This window comes from Microcaecilia unicolor, chromosome 8 (assembly GCF_901765095.1).
Source record: "Microcaecilia unicolor chromosome 8, aMicUni1.1, whole genome shotgun sequence".
NCBI classification, from domain to species: Eukaryota; Metazoa; Chordata; class Amphibia; order Gymnophiona; family Siphonopidae; genus Microcaecilia; species Microcaecilia unicolor.
The window spans coordinates 224,427,573-224,452,928 of NC_044038.1; the positions used below are offsets into that span (position 1 = coordinate 224,427,573).

The 25,356-nt window shown below is 44.5% G+C and overlaps 1 protein-coding gene across 1 annotated transcript in view; it reads left to right on the top strand.

Annotated features, from left to right (window-relative positions):
• CDH22 (cadherin 22) overlaps positions 1-25,356 on the top strand; it is a 426,692-nt gene that overhangs the window by 329,608 nt on the left and 71,728 nt on the right. Inside the window, exons 6-7 of the mRNA XM_030212813.1 lie at positions 6,175-6,362; positions 8,452-8,705. Coding sequence (XP_030068673.1) covers positions 6,175-6,362; positions 8,452-8,705 — 442 coding nt within the window. The remainder of the gene's footprint in view (positions 1-6,174; positions 6,363-8,451; positions 8,706-25,356) is intronic.

Below are 25,356 nucleotides of genomic sequence, written 5' to 3' on the forward strand. Positions count from 1 at the left end.
CCACTGAGGGAGTAAGGGAAGGTCATCCCCGATTCTCTCTGGTGGTCATCTGGTCAGTTCGGACACCTTTTTGTGCCTTGGTCGTAAAAAAAAAACAGGACCAGTTAAAGTCATCCAAGTGCTCATCAGGGACACCCTTTTTTTTTCCATTATGGGTCGAGGACGTCCATGTGTTAGGCACGCCCAAGTTCCGCCTTCACTACGCCTCCGGCACTACCCCTTGAACTTCGGTCGTTCCCGCAACGAAAAGCAGTTGGGGACACCCAAAATCGTTTTTCGATTGTACCGATTTGGGCGACCCTGTGAGAAGGACGTCCATCTTCCTATTTGTGTCGAAAGCTGGGCGTCCTTCTCTTTCGAAAGTGAGCCTGATAGCGTCTTTGTAGTGCATGAGCTCGCTGCCAGTCTTCTCACAGTAAATCCGAGAAGACAGGAGGAGCCTCCACAGAGAGTCAAAGCAAAATAGCAAAAGTAGAGGCAGACAAATGCGCAAACCAATAGGGAGACAATATCAAAAACCAGTTTATTCAGAATGTTCATATCAAGGACCCAACACGGTCCGTGTTTGGGCGCCAAAGCGCCTGCCTCATGTTTGCTGATCGGTTGGCTGTTCTTTTGTTCTCTCTGTGGATTAACTTGCACACATAAAGGAATTATTCAAGCCTATCAGCAGTGGCGTAGGGCGGGGGGGCGGTCCGCCCCGGGTGCACGCCGCTGGGGGGTGTCGGCTCCACGCTGGTGCACTGCTCTCTCTGCCCCGGAACAGGTTACTTCCTGTTCCAGGACAGAGAGAGCAGTGAACCAGCGCGGAGCCGACACACCCCAGCAACGTGCAGTCGGGGCGGATCGGCCCTCCCGCCCATCCCTCGCTGCAGGTATGCGCTCCGGGGGGGAAGGTATGCGCTCCGGGGGGGGGGTGCGCCATGCTGCACCCCGGGGGGGGGGGGGTGCGCAACGGCGACCCGCCCCGGGTGTCAGCTCCCCTCGCTACGGCTCTGCCTATCAGCTTCTTCTCAGAGAAAGTTGATTGTGACCCCTGAGGCAGGCGCTTTGGCGCCGAAACCCGGACCGTGTCAGGTCCTTGATATGAATATTCTGAATAAACTGGGTTTTGATATCGTCTCCCTATTGGTTTGCGCATGTGTCAGCCTCTACTTTTGCAGTCTTCTCACAGTATACAGTACCCTTAACACTGGTAAATCTTCCTTGGTCGAGTGGCTGTGTGCCATTTCCATTGGTGCATCTCAGCTCTCATGTACTCTGTCAAATCGCATTGTCCTTTGTACAAATCCATGACCAATGTTCTTTGCTTGAGTCCTTTTTTTGGACTGTGCCAGGCTTTTTCCAGTCTGACGGTCTCGGCGATATTCAAAATGGCCGCCGTGATTCTCGGCGGCCATTTTGAATCTCGCCAGACCGTCAGAAAGCAGTGAGGAGCATGGAGAGCAGCGCGTTGGGCAGGAAAGAGGGGGCTCTTTCCTGCCCCGACGTCACTAGACCACCACGGAACATGGCATCGTGTAAGTACGGGACGGCGGTTCAAAACTCGGACAAGACGCACCGGAGCACCTAGGTTTTAGAGGAGGGAAAAAGGAAAATTTTTTTTTCCTATTTCCCTCCTCTAAAACCTAGGTGCGTCTTATGGTCCGGTGCGTCTTATAGTCCGAAAAATACGGTAACAACTATAACCTGCTCATCATATATACTATTCTATACAGAGTCTTATATTCCACTGTTATCACTAGGAATCAAAGCCCAGACGCCAGGCCCCCTCCCTGCCCATCTTTAAATCCTTGCTCAAAGCCCACCTCTTTGATGTCGCCTTCGGCACCTAACCACTACACCTCTATTCAGGAAATCTTGACTGCCCCAACTTGACATTTCGTCCTTTAGATTGTAAGCTCCTTCGAGCAGGGACTGTCCTTTGTTAAACTGTACAGCACTGCGTAACCCTAGTAGCGCTCTAGAAATGTTAAGTAGTAGTAGTAATTACATTAAGAGAATCCTCTGACAATAGAGGAGAATTACAAATTTAAGGGATCTCGTACTAAAGAATAACGCATGTTATCTGCCACAGAATCCATATTATTCCTGTGGGTCCTGCTGAAGATAACATGCTCTAATTTTTAGTAAAGACCCCCTTAAAATCCCATTAATAAAATAACATGCATAACTAACTCAAGGACAGATACATCTTTAGGGCTTTGCGAAAATGGTAATAAGAAGAGAGTTGTCTAATTTGGATCAGAAGGTTATTAGGAATCTTTGCCCCTTGATCAGGGAATAAATATTCAATATGCTTTTTAAAATGGAAATTTGTAAAAGTCGAAAAATTCAACTCCAGCTTTTTTAAGTTTTGCGAGGAAAACCAATTATTAGGTCAATTAAGGGTTTGAACTAATCCCTCTGAATTTAAGCCATAAAAAAAAGATATAAAAATTGAACAAGCACTTTTACACTCAATACATGAAGTAATTGGTAGCCAATGAAGGTTTTCTATAAGAGACGAGACCATATCAAACTTACCCGGTTTAAAAAATCAATCTAGCGGCTGTATTTTGAAGATCCTGGAGTTTTCTCTGCAACTTAATGGATGCCATTCTATATAAAGAGTTGCAATAATCCAATTGCGGGAGAAGTATCGATTAAGTTGTAACTTGAAAACCTTGAAAACTGAAAGAAGATCATATGGATCTAAGTTAATTTGGGGTTCAGACGTCAATTCGGAATCTAACAAGATTCCGAAGAGCTTTGATTCATTTTCTCTTTTCAGTGATTCTTCTGATGCTAATATTAGTTCTTTTTCTTGGATTGTATCATCATTTCCAAACCATAAAATTCTTGGAGTTACCATCGATCGACACCTAACACTCGAGAACCACGTGAAAAACACAACCAAGAAGATGTTGCACTCAATGTGGAAACTAAAAAGAGTAAGACCTTTCTTCCCAGGGACTGTTTTCCGTAACCTAATACAATCAATGGTGCTCAGTCACCTAGACTACTGCAACGCACTGTACGCCGGCTGCAAAGAACAAATAATTTAAAAACTTCAGACAGCCCAGAACACTGCAGCCAGACTCATCTTCGGCAAAACAAAATACGAAAGTGCTAAACCCTTACGAGAAAAACTACACTGGCTTCCACTTAAAGAATGCATCACGTTCAAAATATGCTCCATAGTCCACAAAATCATTCGCGGAGATGCACCAGCCTACATGTCAGACCTGATAGACTTACCACCCAGGAATGCCAAAAGATCATCCCGCACATTCCTCAATCTGCACTACCCTAACTGCAAAATACAAACTAATGCACGCGTCAAACTTTACCTACATGAGCACATAGTTATGGATCGCACTACCGAATAACTTAAAAACGATTTACGAACTAATGAACTTCGCAAACTGCTGAAGACCTATCTCTTCAACAAGTCATATTACAACGACCAACCAATATGAACACACACAACTCCTCTACATATATTCAGAACAGTCTTCAATCTCTGCATATTATACTATTATTTTGTTATATCACTATCATACTGCCCAAAATCTCTCTGTAACACTAAATGTCTAATTTCTAATATCTTTCCATTATTCAAGATGAATTGTAAGCCACATTGAGCCTGCAAAGAGGTGGGAAAATGTGGGATACAAATGCAATAAATAAATATAATCAACCTATCCTGCTTAACAGATTCTTCCTGTCTTCAATATTAACCTAAACTGTAGCCCTCTAGAACATCTCCCAGAACCAAAATGTTTTTAACAGTTTTTTGAATTGACTGGTATCGTTGGTTGTCCTAATTTGCACTGGACATTTAGGGGTCCTTTTACCAAGCAGTGGTAAAAAGTGGTCTGTGGTAGTGTAGGCATGTGTATTGGGCATTCGCCGGGCCAGTTGTTACCACATCTATAAAAATTGGCTTTTTTTTTTAATGGGACGGGAAAAGGGCCTGCGGTAAGAATGAAACCAGCGCGTGCCCAAAACCGGCCTGAGCCTTTAACACCACCCATCGATCTAGCCATAAAGGCTCACACGCTACATGCGAGGTGACCGGTCGGCGTTTCGCCAAGTGCCGAACTGCTGCACGTAGGAGGAAATAAATAAATAATTCATCCATGTGTTATGGGCGCACCAAATCTGAAATTATCACCAGGAGGGCACACTGGCCTGGTGGTAGTCTCATTTGGGCGCACGCTGCACCTGCGTAGAGCCTACCACGGCTTAGTAAAAAGGGACCCTTATTCCCTAAAACTGGACCTGCAGTTGAGAATGTTCTCTGCCTGGTCTCTTCAAAATGAACTTTCCTCAAAGCGGGAATAAGTAAACAACAAGCAGACGTAGAGGGATGTTTTATTAAGTGCGCTAACGAGCTAGTGTAGTTGTTAGTGCATGCAAGCCTTTAGCATTAACAGCTACTGCTCACTAATTCTTGTCACTTCTTCTGAAACAGCACATCGTTATCAAGACGTGTGATCATAGGCCCTCTTTACTTTCATTTGCTATATTATGGTGTCTCGAATCACTGGTGCATCTTGCTTAAACTTTATTCATTATATATAAATAGAGAAAGAGAGAGACTTTTGGATGGCGATAATGCCAGAAATACCATATTTCCCCGACCACCAGTGCATGTAACTCCCCCTGTGCCCTCCAACTGTAGGACAGCAAGGATCCACTTACCTTCCAGTGGATAGTAGGCAGGCTAGAAATGTAAATGAATGGATACAGTGCTCCCACAGCAGCTGTATCTTTTTTTTTCCCAAACACTTTATCATGCTGCAGTGATTCATCTAACACATTTTTGATGACGAATCAGCATTAAACATTATTCAGAGTTCCAGTCTGCAGCGTCCTGGCCTATATGAGTTTAGCAACTCATCTCGGAATCTTGCTGAACAACGATCTTGCTTTTTTTTTTTCTCGCCTCTGAATTTCTTTTGGCATCTGCCCGTCTCACACACTGCTGTTTGCAGCTCCAGCTCAGCTCTTACACTCTTGAGAATACTGCTCACGGCCATGTATGAGAGAGTTTTTTTTTTTTTTTAACCAGGACATACTATCCAAAGTTCTCTGTGATTGACTAGTTAGGAGGAGCCAGTTTCTAGCAAAGAAAGTTAAGTTAAAACTTTATTTTTGTTAAGAAATAAGTATAAGCATGTTATGGCACATAAAAAGTTTCCAAAAAAAAGTGTGATGATGCTTTGTGGACATTTTTAGACGTATCGGTCTGTGACAGTCCTCATGAAAATTTATGAGCACATTTAATAAAATTAAAGAAAGTAGAATATGAAAGTGTATTTCTCTGTGGGATTATTGATAGTTATGCTGCAAAATTAATTTTTCCCATATACTCAAAAGTTGTTTCATTCCTGTTGTTATGTGATGGTTCTTCCTGCAACTCTCACACCCTAGTAGTCTGTGCTCATGAGAGATTGACCCGTGCACTTACTCATGGATGGAGAGGATCATCCCAGACCTAACATAGTAACATAGTAGATGACGGCAGAAAAAGACCTGCATGGTCCATCCAGTCTGCCCAAGACAAACTCATATGTGTATACCTTACCTTGAATTTTTACCTGTCCTTTTCAGGGCACAGACCATATAAGTCTGCCCAGCAGTATTTCCCGCCTCCCAACCACCAGTCCCGCCTCCCATCACCGGCTCTGGTACAGACCGTATAAGTCTGCCCTCCCCTATCCTCGCCTCCCAACCACCACCCCCTCTTCCCCCCAACTGCTCCGCCACCCAATTTCAGCTAAGCTTCTGAGGATCTATTCCTTCTGCACAGGGATGATCCTCTCCATCCATGAATAAGTGCACGGGTCAATCTCTCATGAGCACAGACTACTAGGGTGTGAGAGTTGCAGGAAGAACCGTCACATAACAGGAATGAAACTATCAATTGAAAACCATCCACAGCTCTCTATGACACTCCCATCCCAGCACACCCAGATATTTTCCCCATCATAGGCGCGCTCACGTTTTTAGCGTGCGCTAAAATTGGGCACATGCTAAACGTTAGAGACGCCCATAGGAATGCATCGGCGTCTCTAACATTTAGCGCACCCACAATTTCCGTGCGTGCTAAAAAGGTGAGCGCGCCTTAGTAAAAGGGGGCCTTAATGTTCTAAACACATTCTAACCCATTTTTTCTGTCGCCAGAGATGTACCAGTTTAGCATTGAGGAGTCGGCACCCGTTGGTACCATCATTGGAAGGGTGAAAGCGGAGGACTGGGACCAGGGGGAGAACACAGACATGACATACCAAATCAAAGATGAAGAGGACCTGGGAAATTTTAAAGTTACAACAGATGGCAACACACAAGAAGCAATTATTATCATTCAAAAGGTAGAGCAAAAAGTGAGAATGAACTGTAACGACAATACAACAATTGTGTAACTCTCTTTCCACAAATTAATACTCTTTAATAACAGTTTGCATTTAGCATAAAGCGTTGCTACATTAGAGAAGATCAGAAATTAGGGAACGGAGAACTTGCACGGACATTTTAATGTTTTGCTTTATTTTTAGGCTTTTATGAACTATGGTTTGTTTTTCAATTTTTTCTTTTGTTTGGTTTCGGTTTTGTTTTTCAATTGATAGTACAGTATTTAAGGTTATGGTTTCAATACAACTCCCAACAAAGAGTGTCTACACTTTTTGGCTTGCCCAAACCAACCTAATTGTCAAACATAAAGTGGGGGATTCTATAAATGGCGACCAAAGTTGTGCGTGCAAATCAGCGCGCATTGCCTATTTGCGCATGCAACATAATTAATGAGCCAATCAGTGCCAATAAATGACTGCTAACAGCCAAATATTGGCGTTAATTGGGATTTACATGTAAATAGTAATCCATAATGATCCGCTCGTAGATCCTAGGATGTGTATTTTGGGGAGGCCATGTTTAGGGGGGTTTCGGGGCATTACTATGATTTACACACACTCTTATAGAATACGTCCAATCAGCAGGTGTAAATGCAGGCAACTTAATTTTGTGGATAAGGCGCTTAGGCACTAGTCTATAAAATGTGGATGCCCTTTTTAGAATACTGCTCAATGCATAGTTTTTTCTGCTCCGATTTTTCAGTGCGATTTACTGAATTTAGTCGAAAATGACTAATAGTTTGTGTTTGGAAATCGGGTTGTTGATGAGAGTGTACTTTGTTATCTCAAATGAAGGCATAAAGTATGGGTTAATTTCTCATTTTTGTCAAATCTGAGATCAAGGCTGGATAGGCCATCTAGTCTTTATCTCCCTACATTTTTTTATGTTTCTATATATTTTTTTGCTGTAGTTATTTCTCTGTACAAGAGAAGCATACAAGTTATGTTGTACCTGAGTCGAGGGAGGGTGATGTGACTTGTCCAAGGTCACAAGGAGTGTTAGTGAGATTTGAGCCACTAGATTTGTCCTCCACATAGCAATGTACAGACATCTTTTTTACATTTAGAGAGACGTTTTTTAACTGCCTGGAGAGTTTGTGAGCCTGTGGTCACATCGTACACACTCAACCTGCAAATAATCTTTGAAGGAAAATCTACATGTAGAAATTTGCCTTCCCCAGATATGCTAGTAGTTTTCTATCCCAACTTATTACCTTCCCACGGGCATTCCCTCTAAACTAGAGAGCTGCACAGGAATGAGGTTAGCGTGAATCCCGCAATTACCACAGGGATCCTGCGGGGATCCACTCCAGTTCTATGGGGTTCCCATGGAAGTGTAGGGAAGCCTTAGGATGCCCTCCTCGAACATACCTCAATGCACCCTAGTGGTCTAAGATCCCTACTCTTTCCTGCCCACTGCCACTGCTTCATCAAAATGGCTGCCAAGACTTCAAGCGACAGCCTCAGGAGACTTCCGCTGAAGTCTTGAAGTCTCGGCAGCCATTTTAAAGAATCGGTGGCAGTGAGCAGATCAGCTTCAGTGGGCAGGAAAGAGTGGGGACCTACATCCATTCCCGTAGGAACCCAGTGGACCTGAAGGGGATCCCTGTGAGAGTCCCGTGAACTTGGAGGAGATTCCCATGGGAATCCCGCTAACCCCATTCCTGTGCAGATCTCTAGTCTGGAGCATAGTGTACAGTGGTTCTAATGAGTATTTTTTTTAGGGCTGCTGGTTCTAGAAAGTGTATTGTTGGGGTTTTCATTTTGGAAGTGGCGGTAAATGGATACAAATTTTGGAAAGGAATGGTAAATCACTGCTGGTTTTAAGGAGGTAATAAATGAGTGCTAGTTCTAGAGGGAATCATGCATGTGGGTGGATTCAGGGCTTAGGGTTAGGGGTCCTGATTCTGAGAGAGATAGTGGTAGGATGTACTTCTGAAAGTGATGGTGTTGATTCACTAGGATATAATTTTCTAGAATCCTTGTTAGGTTTAGAGGCCCTGCCAAAATGATGTATTGAAAATATTTTGCTTTCTTTTTTATTTCTCAGCCTCTGGATTTTGAAGCAAAAAATATCCACACTGTGGTGGTGGAAGCCCTAAATAAGTTCGTGGACCCAAGGTTTGTAGATCTAGGCACATTCCGAGACCAGACTATTGTCATGGTGACTGTAGAGGATGTGGATGAACCCCCAGAGTTTCAGCCCCCCTGGAATATGATGGAAGTTCAGGAGGATATTCACGTGGGATCTGTAATTGGAGTCATCACTGCACTGGACCCAGATGCAGCACACATACCTGTCCGGTAAAATTCATATTTCCTTTCTCTCGTGATTGAGTGTCTTGTCCTTCTCTAGAGGTTCCTGAAATGAGGTTATGAGGTACAGTGCCAAACAAAGACTGCAAAGAACCTGAGCCCAACAAAACTTGTATTTCTATTCTGAATAGCTGATTTCTACTTATACAGGGAATATAGATATAGGAGTCGGTATTCTAAAGCATTTATCTGAATAAAAGCACCTGCTCTGTCTGATATATAGTGTTGTTCAAAGTACTAGGGCAAAATATTTAAGTAAAAGTACAAATAAATGCATATTTTAATACTTAAGTAAAAATAAAATTACAGTGAAGAACACATTAATAATTTTACTTAACTAAAAGTTAAAACGTTATTGCCTAATACAATACTTTTTGAGTAAAAAGACCGCAACTACAATGGATGCAACTGTTGCTCTACAATTCAATCCACTTTGCTTTTAGTAAAAGTAAATGTTGAAACTGGCTGTCACTTATGTGAGTGCACCTGTGAGTCATTAATCCAGCACAGCTAAAATGATGTTTAACAACTGCACTAACAGACAGTGGAGTGTTCAGTTCCTGGAGTAGCCTAGTGGTTAGGGTGGTGGACTTTGGTCCTGAGGAACTGAGTTGGATTCCCACTTCAGGCACAGGCAGCTCCTTGTGACTCTGGGCAAGTCACTTAACCCTCCATTGCCCCATGTAAGCCGCATTGAGCCTGCCATGAGTGGGAAAGCGCGGGGTACAAATGTAACAAAAATAAAATAGATACTATTGGAGATTCTACATGGAATGTTGCTATTCCACTAGCAACATTCCATGTAGAAGGCTGCGCAGGCTTCTGTTTCTGTGAGTCTGACATCCTGCACATACGTGCAGGACGTCAGACTCACAGAAGCAGAAGCCTGCGTGGCCACATTGGTGATCTGCAAGGGCCGACTTCTACATGGAATGTTGTTAGTGGAATAGCAACCTTCCATGTAGAATCTCAAATAGTAGCAACAGTGGAGGAGTGGCCTAGTGGTTAGGGTGGTGGACTTTGGTCCTGAGGAACTGAGTTGGATTCCCACTTCAGGCACAGGCAGCTCCTTGTGACTCTGGGCAAGTCACTTAACCCTCCATTGCCCCATGTAAGCCGCATTGAGCCTGCCATGAGTGGGAAAGCGCGGGGTACAAATGTAACAAAAATAAAATAGATACTATTGGAGATTCTACATGGAATGTTGCTATTCCACTAGCAACATTCCATGTAGAAGGCTGCGCAGGCTTCTGTTTCTGTGAGTCTGACATCCTGCACATACGTGCAGGACGTCAGACTCACAGAAGCAGAAGCCTGCGTGGCCACATTGGTGATCTGCAAGGGCCGACTTCTACATGGAATGTTGCTAGTGGAATAGCAACATTCCATGTAGAATCTCAAATAGTAGCAACAGTGGAGGAGTGGCCTAGTGGTTAGGGTGGTGGACTTTGGTCCTGGGGAACTGAGTTTGATTCCCACTTCAGGCACAGGCGGCTCCTTGTGACTCTGGGCAAGTCACTTAACCCTCCATTGCCCCATGTAAGCCGCATTGAGCCTGCCCATGAGTGGGAAAGCGCAGGGTACAAATGTAACAAAAATAAAATAGATACTATTTGAGATTCTACATGGAATGTTGCTAGCAACATTCCACGTAGAAGGCTGCGCAGGCTTCTGTTTCTGTGAGTCTGACGTGCAGGACGTCAGACTCACAGAAGCAGAAGCTTGCGCGGCCACATTGGTGATCTGCAAGGGCCGACTTCTACATGGAATGTTGCTAGTGGAATAGCAACATTCCATGTAGAATCTCAAATAGTAGCAACAGTGGAGGAGTGGCCTAGTGGTGGACTTTGGTCCTGAGGAACTGAGTTCTATTCCCACTTCAGGCACAGGCAGCTCCTTGTGACTCTGGCCAAGTCACTTAACCCTCCATTGCCGCATTGAGCCTGCCATGAGTGGGAAAGCGCGGGGTACAAAAAAAAAAAAATCAGGCCGGGCTGCAAAATTACTGATGTCTTCTGACTGGATTTGCAGGTATTGATCAAAGGAACCTCTGTCTGAAACACCCGACTTCCGTGTAGAAAAGAATGCTTTATCATCATCGTTGTCATCAACATCTGCATGAGAAGTAGTGCTGTCTAATTCATCACTTGCCTCTTCTTCTTCATCTTTGTTATCATCATCATGCTGTCCAGTTACAGAGAAGACTTTCACAAAGTTAGAATGTTTGTCTGTCCTTGTTCTAACAACTTTTTTGTCTGATTGCAAACTCTGTTTGAATATCTTCGAGAGCTGATGCAAAAACTTCAAATGTGTGGGAACCCTTCAGTCTTAAGGCCAGACAAACAGACTTCCTCTCTAAAGACGCTGTCAATCCAGCGGACAGTCACCCCAATGTAAAATATTCCATGGGATAACCAGCAGTCTGTTGTGGTAGACACATATATCTGTTCATCAAGAATTGCAACCAGCTTCAGCGTCATCAAGCCATCACTGTTCGGTTTGGCTGGAGACCAATTACCAAGAAATGTAGGCGACTCCTCTGTTCCCATAGGCTGTATTCACTGAACAGAAAAATTTGAGATGAGACAATCCACTGTTTGCGTGACAAAGTTTGCAATAGCAAAATCATGTTCCAGTTTTTTCTGCTTCATTTGGTTTACCGAGGAATCATCACTTACATCTCACATCTGCTTTTACTTTTTACTTTTAACTGCAAACATCAGATGTAACTGAGTAAAAGTTTTAAAAAATGGTGAAATTATTACTAAAGTAAAAAATGCTTCTTGTACCTCTTTACAAGTAAAAGTGACAAAGCTTTTACTTAAGTACAGTAACTAGTTACATTTGCATAGTTACTATATAACACTGCTGATATATTCAGAGGTCCTATCTGGATAGTGTCTCTGAATATCTTTACAGGTTGCCTCCACTCTATGGCAGGGGCGTAGGCAGACTTGCCATTTTGGGTGGACCCAGAGTTAACCTGGGTGGGTCCTTCCCACCCCTGTACATACATACAATATAGTGTTTTTTTTAATGACCCGATTTCTTCCCGTTTCCCTCTGATCCCCTTCCCCCGGTCCTGACTCAGAGCCATTGCCTGTCACAATTCCTGTAGGCAACCTACGCTGGCCCCGCGGGCTCCTCTCTACTACATTCCCGCCAAAGAAACAAGAAGTGACATTATTGAGGGCAGGACATGATATAGAGCATCCTGCAAGACCAGCGCAGGATGTCTATAGGAATTGCTGCCGGCACTAGCTCTGAGGTAGACCAGGAGGGGGTGGATTCCAGAGAGAGACGGGCAGATGCCAAGCCACGAGTGGAGAAGAGGGAGAGAGAGTAGTAATGCATCACCACTGAAGAGCTTTGGGAGCCTCATGGGCTGCTGACTGGATGGGCCTGAGGCAATAGTTGGTGGGCCTGTGCCCACCCAGGCCCACCCTTAGCTACGCCATTGCTATATGGGGTGGATTAAAGAAAGAGCGGCAAAATTAGGTTCTAGGATGATGCACGCTATGCAGGAATTCTATGAAGAAGGTTTCACACAGAACTGTCATTGTAGAATGTCTAACTTTAGATGGGAGGACTTATGTCATCTCAAAGGCTGGTGTTAGTGCTTACACTTAACTGTTGGCAGTTAGGTGTATAACCCCTAGTATTTTATAACCTGTGCATCTAACTTCTGGGCACACCCCTGCCTCACCCCTCCCACATCCATGCCCCCTAGAAGATTCACGTGATGGAATCGACACACTCAACTTCTAGAATAGCGACTAAGGCCCCAATGCTCAGAAGCAAATGCGGATGCTAGAGGCCATTAGCACCGGACTAGTGCTTGCGTTTGCTGACACACAATGCACAGATGTCTCTACCGCCGGAAATACCGCGTTCACCCCAGACTAGGACAAATAGCATGCAGATGTGATCTAAATTAAGTCTGTTTCTATTCCCTTCGATGTTCACAGCACAGCACCCTGAAGAAAAGCGCCCATACTGCAGAAAACCTATCACCAGCTTGGCTCTGGCGTTAGGGTTTCTGAAGAGAGGATTCGAGCTCTGATTGGACAATCTGGGAAGGAGGAGTGGTGGTGATGGGCAGGTGGTATCAAATCAGAATCCAAAAGGACTCCTAAATATTGAACCAGGGTCACAAGCTTTACAGAATCTCAAACATTGTGTTATGACCTACTAGCGTGTAATATATTACTAATTCATTCTCTCTCATCCAGTCAGCAATGCAAGAAAAAAAAAACTGTTTGCTACTGTTCTACAGCTTGCCTGAAATGGAAAAGGGAAAGAAATGCCAATCTGAAAATTAGCTCATCTCAGCTCAGGATCTGGAACATGGGAGCTCTACATATTCCCGACTCCCGAGAGTGAATCCCACAGAAGCTCGGCAGCCTCCTGACATGTGCGCATGTGCTGGGCATGTCCCTCCCCCCCCCCCCCCCCCTTACTGCCCAATGCTCAGCGCTAACAGCACACATAAAATTTGCATGCCATTAACAATGAGCACTGGGAAGTTCTTTTGCCGCGCTGTAACGGCAGTATTTTCCGGCGCTGTTTTGTACAACGTCAGAGTTTTGAGCATCTGGCTGTAAGAGCAGCTGTGCATGCAAATGCTAATTGGTACCATTTAGTTCCAGTTATCACCAATTTAAGCTAATGATTGGCTGTTAACTCCAGTTACCTGCCAATTATTAAATTAAGTTTACGCGCGCAACTGCCTTTACTCTATAACTTGCACGTGCAAGTTTGCGTACTAGGCATATATTCAGGCACACAAGTTTATAGAATCCGGGGGTATGTAGATAGTGCCAGAGCGGAACCTGGGCGGCTCCAGAGCAATCCCGGAACTTATCTGACTAGTGGCCATATCTAGTGTACTCTCTGGACAACTTGGACGGATAGGAAGCTGTCCTAAGCTATCCAGCTAGTAGACTGAATATTGCTACTATCTGGAGAAGTTCTGCCTCGGACTGCCTTACCTGTATACGTTGTGCCGCCTGCTCTCCAGAGAGTGGCACTAAATATCTGGATATTTTTTGACTAACGGAGTTGATAGTTAATTAAAGAAAAATGCTGACCATGGTGGCTAAATATTGTCCTGCTCATTTTTTTTCCTAACCACCTACCTAACCAAGTAGGAAGTTGAACCTTTGTGCTCTAACCGGTAAAGCTAACAAACATTACATAACCATAATTATCCTGTTTTGGTACCTGATAATATTAGTGACGTGCTTCCTTTTCATTTCTTACTGACATCAGCTGACGCTCTTAGACCTATAATGCCACCTACATCTTTCAGGTCAGCTATTATCATTTTTCTACAAATCCTTGACCCAACATCACCCACGCACAGGCATAAAAATAAACTGTATGGGAAAGAGAGAGATTGTTCACACTCTTTCCCTCACTCCTAACTCCCATATGCACACACAGTGGTGTAGCTAGGACTAAATGTTCCCCAGACAGGACTCAACCACCAAAGTGGAGAAGCAAGATCTGCTATGAAGAGAACAATACAGGAGCAAGGAAATAGCAAGATCAACAGGACTCTTCCCAAAACTGAGAGAGACAGAAGGATAATGCAAAAAAATTTGAGATGAACCCCCCTAGTGGCGGAGGAAGGGGGGGTGGTGGGGCGGTCCGCCCCGGGTGCATGCCGCTGGGGGGTGTGGGCGCCGCTGGTTACCTGCTCTCTCTGCCCCGGAACAGGTTACTTCCTGTTCCGGGGCAGAGAGAGCAGGGAACCAACGGAGCCGACGCAGCTCCCAGCGATGACGTGCACTCAGCGGGACGGAGCGCCAGTGGTAATAATGCACTCCGGGGGAGGGGGGTGCACGCGCCATGGGGGGGTGCGCCATGGCGACCCGCCCCTGGTGTCAGCCGCCCTCGCTACGCCACTGGAGCCCCCTATAGCACCATTCCTCCCAAGGTAGTGCAGACGGGGAGGGGGAAGGGGGATGAAGATGCACACTTCACAAAGCTGACATATTACAGTTAATAAATTCATTTAAAAAGAATTCTACCTTTGTTGTCTGAGCATTGCTTTGGTCTTAGTGTCTCTGTTCTGCTCTTTGTTTTCTTCAATGTCTCCTGTCCTTTTGACGTTTCTTCTCTCTCTGTGTTCAGCATTCATTTTATTTTGTGTGTCCCTTTCTGTCCTGTCCAGCATCTGCCCTGTGACCCTGTCCCTATCCTTCCTCCATGTTCAACATCTCTCTTCTATGTCCCTTTCCTTCCCTTTGTGTCCAGTTTTGCCCCTCTGTGTCCCTGTCCCTGTTCCCTCCATGGCCAACATCTGTGTCCATGTCCCTCCCCAGAAAAATAGAAGCATAGAAACATGACGGCAGATAAGAGCCAAATGTCCCATCCAGTCTGTCCATCCACAACAACCACTATCTCCTCCTTCCCCTAAGAGATCCCACGTGCCTGTCCCACGTTTTCTTAAATTCAGACATAATCTTCATCTCCACCACCATGAGGCGATTCCATGCATCCACCACCCTTTCCGTGAAAAAGTATTTCCTTAGATTACTCCTGAGCCTGTAACATCTTAACGTCATCCTATGCCCTCTCATTCTTGCTCTTCCCTTCCTCCTCCACCCCACACCTGACCCCTCCCTCCCTCCCTCTGTTGGTCTGTCATCTGTCCCTCCTCTCTCCTCTGGTTCAGTCTCTCTCTATCTCTTCCCTCTGCTCCCCTATCCCAGTCCATCATCTGGCTCTTCTTTTCCCACTTTCTTTGCTCCAGGTCTATCTTCCCTCTGCCCCCCTCCCTCAAGTCTAGCACCTCTCCTCCCTCTACCTCCCTCCCAACCAGTTTGGCATCCTTCCATTCCCTCCCCCACGCTTAGGTCTGGCATCACTCCAGCTCCAGCTCCCCCCCCCCCCCCCTCCAGCTACCACATGCTGTAGTAGGGATTGCGGCATAGAAAGCCTGAAAGCTGCCACACTGGCTGGCGAAGCCTTTCCTCTGCCATTTCCTACCTCTCTGATGCAACTTCCAGTGGATAGGATACAGTGGAGGAAAGGCCCTGCCGGCCAGTGCAGCATTTTTCAGTCTGTCTCTGTCATGATCCACACTGCAGCGTGTGGAGTCCCAGGGAGAAAGGGGAGTGATGCCAGGCCCAGGTACACAGGGAGAGGATCCGGAGCATGCAGCCTCAGGCAGCCCTGAGCAATTTGCCAGCCTCGCTCAATGGTAGGTGCGCCCCTGTGCACACATACTCTCCTCAAACATACCCTTGAGAACCAGATACTAGTTTTGTCTATTGCCTTAAGATTTTATCTAACATTTAGTAAGAAGAGCATCTGAATCATTCATGTTCTACTCAACGTATGCTATCTCCCTGGTGACAGGTGAGTCCCACAGGACCCTGCTTTATTTATGGGAAGGAACAAACTGTTTTGTTTCTGTTCTTGTCGCTTGGAGACGAAGCAAAAAAATCAGTTACTGTGTTAGCAAGAAGGTTATAAGAAATTATTTTCAAGAAAGGATGAAGGCGGGCAATTTGTAAGAAGATAGAATCAAGGTAGGGGTGGGGTCATAAAGAGACAAGGCAGGGTAGTAATAGAGCTAGGAAGGCTGAAAGGGTATAGGGCCATAGAAGTCGGGTTACCATATGTCCGGATTTACCTGGACATGTCCTCTTTTTGAGGGCATGTCCGGGCAACCGGATGAGTTTTGCTAATCTTGCCCATTTGTCAGGATTTCTGGACAAACGGACAGCCCACCCGCCAGCCTGCTCATTTGTCCAGAAATTCGGACAAACAGGCAGATTGCTAGCCTCCCCTCCCCTTACTTACTAGTGCCCTGGTGGTCTAGTGACCACTTCCACCTTCAGGACAGGAAAGAGCCAGCGGAAGAAATATTTTTAAAGGCAGGAGGAAGCGGACCTCGGCTGGCGGGGGTTGGGGCCCCCCGCCAGCAAAGGTAAGCAGCGGGGGAGGGTTGACGGTGGGGGGGGCTAAAATGTGCCCCCTCCCTCTGGCTCTGGCCCCCCCCCTACCACCGGACTCCAGATACGCCCCTGGAGGGGAGTAGGAGAAGTATGAGCAAGGGTAAGTGAGCAATTGGAAGGTAGAAGAGGCGGAGGGGAATGGGCAAAAATGCAGTGAAAATGAGAAAAGGAAGACCTAAGAACATCAGAAAAGCCAAGCTGAGTCAGACCATGGTCTATCAAGCCCAGCATCCTGTCTCCAACAGTAGCCAGTCCAGCTCACAAGTACCCAACTGTTCCCAAAAAGTAGATCTATTTATAGCTCATTTCCGGGGTTGAGCAAAGGCTCTACCAATTTACGTAGTCTACTCAAGTATGCATATGCTGTATCACATCATACCATATGCTATGAGTTTATCTTGTTGGGCAGACAGAATGGATCGTACAGGTCGTTATGAGCCATCATCTACTATGTCACTTGTGAATCATTTTTTTGATGGACTGTTCTTCCAGGAACTTGTCCAAACCCCTTTTGAATTGCACTATGCTGGTCATCTTGACCACATCCTTCAGCATCAGATTCCACAGCTTAATTGTATGCTGCTTAAAAAAAAATACTTTCTAAAATTTGTTTTTGGTCTGCTTTTCATTAATTCCATACAGTGTGTCCTCTTGTTTTTGCGGTGTTTGATTCTCTTCTTAACTGTTCCACCCCACTCATGATTTTATAAACATCTATCACACCCCCCTCTCAGCCATCTTTTCTCCCAGTTGAAAAGCCCTAACCTCGTTAGCATCTCTCCATAAGGGAGGTTTTGTATTCCCTTTATTATTTGTCTTGCTCTCCTATGAACCTTTTCTCATTCCGCTATATCCTTGTTGACATAGGGTGACCAGAACCGCACATAATACTCCAGATGTGGTCTCAGCAGGGACCTGTACGAAGGCATAATAGTATCCTCAGTTTTGTTCTCATTCCCTTTTCAGATAGTCCCTTACATTTCATTTGTTGTTTTTTAGTAGCTGCAGCACACTGGACTGAAATTTTTCAACGATGCCAAGATCTGTTTCTTGGGTTTTGACTGCTAACTCAGAATCCAGCATTTTGAACCTGCAATTGGGATTATTGTTTCCCTATCTGCGTCAGTGTGCACTTTCCCACATTAAATTTCATCTGCTATTTAAATGCTCAGTCTCCTAGCCTTGCAAGATCCTTCTGTAAATCTTTGCAAATCCCAAAATCCTTCTGCAAAACCTTTCATTTTAACTACAGTAGAACGCTGATTATCCAAACTCCAATCATCTGGATTTCCAATTATCTGGACCCATTATCCGCCAATACCTTCCCAGCCAATCATCATAGTCCATGCAGAGAAAAACCCTGCCCTTTCCTGACTCATACGTAGCAGGAAAAAAGCCCTTTCTGCCTTGCTGTTGCAGGGATGTGGCAGAGGAAATACAGCACAACACTGTACTTTACTTTTAAAAACAATACTTTTTGATTAGAACTACTTTTTTCTGCAAATATATTGATGAAAATAAAACTAATGTTTAATATGCAATGCTGTAATCTTGTTTTCTTTAAAGAAATTTGATACATCCAATTATCCAGATTTATGATTATCCGGACCACCCTCTGCAGAGGACAGTCCTGATAATCGGCGTTCTACTGTACTTTGAATAAGTTCTCTTAGGCTTCCATGGCTGGCTTCATAATTGTTGCAGTTGTCCAGTCTTGCCACATCTGAATAAGTGGAACCAACGTTTCAGTTGTTATACTTCCTTCAGGGTATGCTGTGAGGTCTGCAGTTTGTCTTTATATATAGTGGGTTCTTAAACCTGATTGGCTGGGGTTTGAGGTGGAAGGAAGGGGATTGAAATGGGAAAGTCCGTTGGTCACAAATTTGAATTTTGGCAGGAAAGTTTGTTGGTTACAATTTTGAATTCTGGCAGGAGTAAGGCTGAAATACTTTGAATAATTTCTGTCATCTGCAAATTTGATCACTTTGCTTATCACTCCAGTCTTCAGATCATTGCACAGGTCCCAGTACAGACCCTTGGGCATTCCATAGTTGGTCCTTTTCCATGGTTATTCAGTTGTACTGTCTGTTTTCTGTCTTTTGGCCACTTGCAATCCACAAAAGGACATTGCCTTCTATCCCATGATGCTTAGAGTTCATAAGACATCTCTAATGAGGGACTTTGTGAAATGCCTTCAGAAAATCCAAATATACACCCATCAATCAGCTCACCTTTATCCATACTTGTTTACATCTTTTAAAAAAATCTAATAAATAGGTCATGTAAGTCTTGCCTTTGCTGAACCAATGCTGACTCATTCCCATTAAGCCATGCCTATCTATATGATCACTAATTTTGTTTTTAATGTAAGAGGTATTTACTAAGGCACATTAATTGATTTAGCACACGCTAATAATTAGCGCATGCTAAATGTTAAGATATCCATTATATTCCTATGGGCATCTTATCATTTAGCGCATGCTAAATCCATTAGCGTACCTTAGTAAAAGGACCCCATAGCTTCAACCATCCTGTCCAGCACTGACATCAGGGTTATAGGTCTATAGAGATCTGCATTCACTTAAAACAAAATAGCAAATATGAACAAAATTTTCGATTTAATTTTGGAAATGAAAGAAAGAGAATGAACTTGTGTTCATTTTTTTTATTAATGTCTAAATTCCTTCCCTCACCAACTAAACATGCTGTCACCTCTCCCCCTGCACTCCCCCGTTTCATCAGCTTACCTACTATGCTTGGGGTCTTCATGGGGCAAGAACAATCCCTAGTCTGCACCAGTACGACATCACAAATTCATATATATATATTTATTTGTTTTATTTTTGAATATTGTATTTTTTTATTTTGTTTTATTTATTTATATTTGTACCGATTTATCATGTTGTTTTACATGTTCAACATACAGAGCACTATGGATGGCTGATATGAAATTGAAAGTGTAAAATAATGTATAAATTAAAATAGCCTATGCAAGACTGATGCCTTTTGGAATATGGCTTGAGAAAGTCAGCCGAAAACACAGAACAGACCCTCACAGGGTGTGCATGTTTACGGAAATGGCTAACATATATGAAGTTTACATTGTTGATGGAGTTTTCTTTTAAACAGCAACCAAAAGGTCAAGGTAAGAAACCCCCCCACGTGTAGTCCAACAACCAAGTACAGGAAAGTAGGGGTGGACCAAGATATCTCATCAGCCGAAGCTATATTAAAGTAACTTTATTAAGCATGGTGATAAAATGATCTGGGATGGCAGTTTCCTTTCTTCCTACTAAATTTTTGCATTTTTATTTGTAGTGTGTATTTTTTACCTTTAAGCAATATATTTTATCATTATTTGTTTTTCCCCCCTTTTATCTATATTTGATGTGTTTTTAATGGATGAGTTATGGTTTTATGCATATTTATTGTTACTGATTTTGTTTTGCTTTATGTTCTCCAATTGGTCTGTGATATGATTGTATTTTAGACTGTTGCTGCAAGCCTAGTGGCCAAAACATGGCCAGTGTCAAGTCCTGGATGTGGAAATAAAGATCTTTTAATCACATAGGGGTCCTTTTACTAAAGGGTTGGCGTGCATCAATGGGCTTTGGCGCATGCCAATCCGGAGCTACCACCGGGCTACCACAGGAGTCCAGCGGTAAAAGTCACACCCATTGTGTGCCAATTCCGGTGCTACAAAAATATTTTCTATTTTTGTAGTGCCTGTACTTACCCAGTGATAGTTGTGCTACCTGGTTACCTCTGGGTTAGTATGGGAGCCCTTATTGCCACCTGAAATGGGCATGCAGTAAGTGGTTCACTTTCTTTAAAAAAAAAAAAGAGAGACAGCCTTTTACCCACTGTGGTAAAAGGGAGCCTCAGTGCGTGTCAAAAACACATGCTGACGCTAGCGCATTCCCCCTTTTAATGCAGCTTAGTTAAAAGACCCATGGAGGGGCATAATCGAACGGGGCACCCAAGTTTTCCTGAGGGTGTCCTCACAGGATGTCCCCACGAAGGGGCGGGGAAGCCCGTATTATCGAAACAAGATGGACGGCCATCTTTCGTTTCGATAATACGGTAGGGGACGCCCAAATCGCGAAATTTAGGTCGACCTTAGAGATGGTCGTCCTTAGAGATGGTCGTCCCTGATTTTCGGCAATAATGGAAACTGAAGACGCCCATCTCAGAAATGACCAAATGCAAGCCCTTTGGTTGTGGGAGGAGCCAGCATTCGTAGTGCATTGGTCCCCCTACATAGGAGCCGACTCTGTGGGTGCTGTGGGTGCTTGAGCACCCCCAATATTGAGAAAATTCCTTGTATGTATCCAGGGAGGGGTTATTTCCATTGGGCTTAGCACCCCCAATAATTTTAAAAAGTTGGCTCCTATGTGCCAGGACACCAACCGAGCACCCTAAGGGGCACTGCAGTGGACTTCAGAAAAAGCTCCCAGCTGCATAGCTCCCTTACCTTTTGTGCTGAGCCTCCCAAAACCCCAACAAAACACACTCCCCACAACTGTACACCACTACCATAGCCCTTGGGGATGAAGGGGGGCACCTACATGTGGGTACAGTGGGTTTGTGGTGGGTTTTGGAGGGCTCACATTTACCACCACAAGTTTAACAGGTGAGGGGGTGGGCCTGGGTCCGCCTGCCTGAAGTGCACTGCAGTACCCCACTAAAACTGCTCCAGGGACCTGCATACTGCTGTCATGGAGCTGGGTGTGATATTTGAGGCTGGCAAAAAAATATTTTTAAAGTTTTTTTTTTTTTTTGAGGGTGGGAGGGGGTTCGTGACCACTGGGGGGGAGTAAGGGGAGGTCATCCCTGATTCCCTCCGGTGGTCATCTGGTCATTTCGGGCACCTTTTTGAGGCTTGGTCGCAAGAAAAAATGGACCAAGTAGTCGTCGAAGTGCTCGTCAGGGACGCCCTTCTTTTTTCCATTATCGGCCGAGGACGCCCATGTGTTAGGCACGCCCTAGTCCCGCCTTCATTACGCTTCCGACACGCCCCCGTGAACTTTGGTCGTCCCCATGATGGAAAGCAGTTGAGGGCGCCCAAAATTGGCTTTCGATTATGCCAATTTGGGCGACCCTGGGAGAAGGCCGCCCATCTCCCGATTTGTGTCAAAAGATGGGCGCCCTTCTCTTTCGAAAATGAGCCTAATAGAGTATCATCTGGCATGGGTTAGTTACTTTTGCTGTGTTGCAGCTAAAGACCGTACAGGTCTTTCTCTGCCGTCATTTACTATCTTGTCAGTGCCCTTGTGTCAGGCAGTGCCATTTTGAAAGATGGCATCAAAAGGGCATGAGTAACTAGGATTGTTTCTGTCTGTGAAAATCCCAGGGAATGTGGGTAAGCAGGGAGTCTGGGGTGGAATATCGAGCTGGGGGGGGGGGGGGGGAGCTTTATATAACAGTTAACAATAAACAACAACCACCAAAACAAAATTCCAAATGAACAAAATAAAAGGAAAACAAAATCCAGCCGTTCACATCTTTACTATTTCTTAGGAGAATGTAGGTAGTTTGCCAGAGTCATGAACAACTGCATCTTCCAAGTATCGCTTCCTCTCTCCCTGGCCCTGGCTCTCAGTTCTTGGAATCAGGCAACACAGCATTGGGGTCCAGCCATGTACCTGGCTCAGGGGTCCTTTTACTAAGGTGCGCTGAAAAACGGCTTGCGGTAATGTAGGCGTGAGTTTTTGACATGCGCCGATCCATTTTTCAGTGCGCCTGTAAAAAAGGCCTTTTTTTAAAAATATTTTTACCAAAAATGGACATGCGGCAAAATCAAAATTGCCGCGCATCCATTTTGGGTCTGAGACCTTACAGCCGGCCGTTGACCTAGCGGTAAAGACTCGCGCGGCAACCGGGCGATAATGACCTACGTGCGTCAAGTGCCACTTGGCGCGTGCCTGAAAATAAAAACTATTTTTTTGGACGTGTGTATCGGGCGCATGCCAAGAATGAAATTACCGCAAGAGCCATGCGGTAGCCGTGCGGTAACTCCATTTTGGCGCGTTGGGCGCACATAGACGCTTACACAGCTTAGCAAAAGGGCCCCTCATTCTCTTTCCCCACTTTATCTGATGAAATTTGCTCTTGAGCAGACACAGAACAGAATTACAAGCAAAGCCACAAGTTTCTTTGTCTTGTACTTCTTTTTGTCTGTTGGCAGACAGTGTATGCATTGCTTTCATTATGTTTTTATTCCCCTAAATTGTGTCGCTTGTTGACTAAAGCATAAATGTTTCTTGTGATATTCACAACTCACGTAACACATGTTAGACACAGGGTGTTTTGCAGACTTGGACAGAGAGAGAGAGAACAATGAGACCTGTACAAGCACAAAAGGAACGGAAAAATATAAATAAGGTTTCAAAAATAAATAAAAAGCTTTTCACGCCACATTTGGAAAATTTCCCATTAACAGAACACAACACATGGCTGCGAATGAGCGGTTGCTCATATCCCCTGCTCTAATAGGAGCCTGGAAAATGCATCCAGGAACAAGACAGGCAACAAGAAAATGAACTAAATTAATCTACTTCTTCTTCCATTGTTCCTTTCAAAGAAGACTCAGCAGTGTTCAAAAGGGAGATGGTTGATAGAGACTGAAAAGGAAAGGAAGAAGCGAAAGCCAGAAGGATGGGAGAAGGGAATGGAGGAATTGAAGTAGAGGAAGAAAAAAAGTTTTTTTTTTTAAATTACATTTGTACCCTGCGCTTTCCCACTCATGGCAGCAGCGCTTTCCCACACATGGCAGGCTCAATGCGGCATACATGGGGCAATGGGGGGTTAAGTGACTTGCCCAGAGTCACAAGGAGCTGCCTGTGCCTGAAGTGGGAATCAAACTCAGTTCCTCAGGACCAGAGTCCATCTCTCCAACCACTAGGCCACTCCTCCACTGTTGCTACTATTTGAGATTCTACATGGAATGTTGCTATTCCACTAGCAACATTCCATGTAGAAGTCGGCCCTTGCAGATCACCAATGTGGCCACGCAGGCTTCTGCTTTTGTGAGTCTGACTTCCTGCACGTACGTGCAGGATGTCAGACTCACAGAAACAGAAGCCTGCGCAGCCTTCTACATGGAATGTTGTGCTAGTGGAATAGCAACAGTCCATGTAGAATCTCCAATAGTAGCAATATTCTATGTAGAATCTCCAATAGTATCTATTTTATTTTTGTTACATTTGTACCCTGCGCTTTCCCACTCATGGCAGGCTCGATGCGGCATACATGGGGCAATGGAGGGTTAAGTGACTTGCCCAGAGTGCACCAAATAGGATGGGAAGAGAAATAGTTTTGTGCTGTTTTTGAATGTTCTGTACCACCTAATGATACTGTACTGTGAGAGCGTTAAACTGATACTGGGAAGAGAGCTTAATGCAAAGACGGAAATATGAAGGGATGAGGGCTGGGAGAGAGAGATGGATTGATACTACAAGGGGTTAGGGTGAAAGAGAGCAAAGTAAAGAGAATGAAACTAGGACACACGAGGTGGAGAAAAGAATTGGAGAAAAATTACTAGAGGGCTCATTCCTGGAGCCATTTGAAACCTTGCAGCAAAGACTTATGAATGTCACTCTTCACATTCTCCTCGCTGGAGGAAAATTCAATCTAAGGGAGTTTTTCCTTAGTGTAAGACAAAGAGAAAAGTTGCCCTCTCAGAACATGAAGTGCTATATGTATTTAGACTGGATATGCCATACATCATGGAAATTCATTGAAATACGGTTATAGAAGCGTAATATTTGAGATAAATATAAACTACCTCCTCGTGTCAAAAGGACAGTAAAACAAATATCATTTCACAAACAAATCTGTTCAACCCTGACTCTCACAGCCTACTACACCCAACCACTATGTTTTTGTTGGTCCATCAATTTTGTAAACATCATTTCAGGCAGCAAAGATGAGAAAAATGGAAGGGAAATAAGCTGATTGAAATTTGCAGCGAGAGAGGGAGAAAGTAGAAGGAAAAAGAGCATTGGTTTATGTCATAAGGGGGTCCTTTTACTAAGAGTGGCCTAGTGGTTAGGGTGGTGGACTTTGGTCCTGGGGAAATGAGGAACTGAGTTCGATTCCCACTTCAGGCACAGGCAGCTCCTTGTGACTCTGGACAAGTCACTTAACCCTCCATTGCCCCGGGTACAAATAAGTACCTGTATATAATATGTAAGCTGCATTGAGCCTGCCATGAGTGGGAAAGTGTGGGGTACAAATGTAACAAACAAACAAACAATGTTGCTACTATTGGATATTCTAGATGGAATGTTGCTACTATTGAGATTCTGTTGTAACTATTTGAGATTCTACATGGAATGTTGCTACTATTGGAGATTCTACATGGAATGTTGCTATTCCATGTAGAAGGCTGCGCAGGCTTCTGTTTCTGTGACTCTGACGTCCTGCACGTACGTGACGTCAGACTCGCAGAAGCCTGCGCGGCCACATTGGTGATCTGCAAGGGCTGACTTCTACATGGAATGTTGCTACTATTGGAGATTCTACATGGAATGTTGCTATTCCACTAGCAACATTCCATGTAGAAGGCTGCGCAGGCTTCTGCTTCTGTGAGTCTAAAGTCCTGCACGTACGTGCAGGATGTCAGACTCACAGAAGCAGAAGCCTGCGCGGCCACATTGGTGATCTGC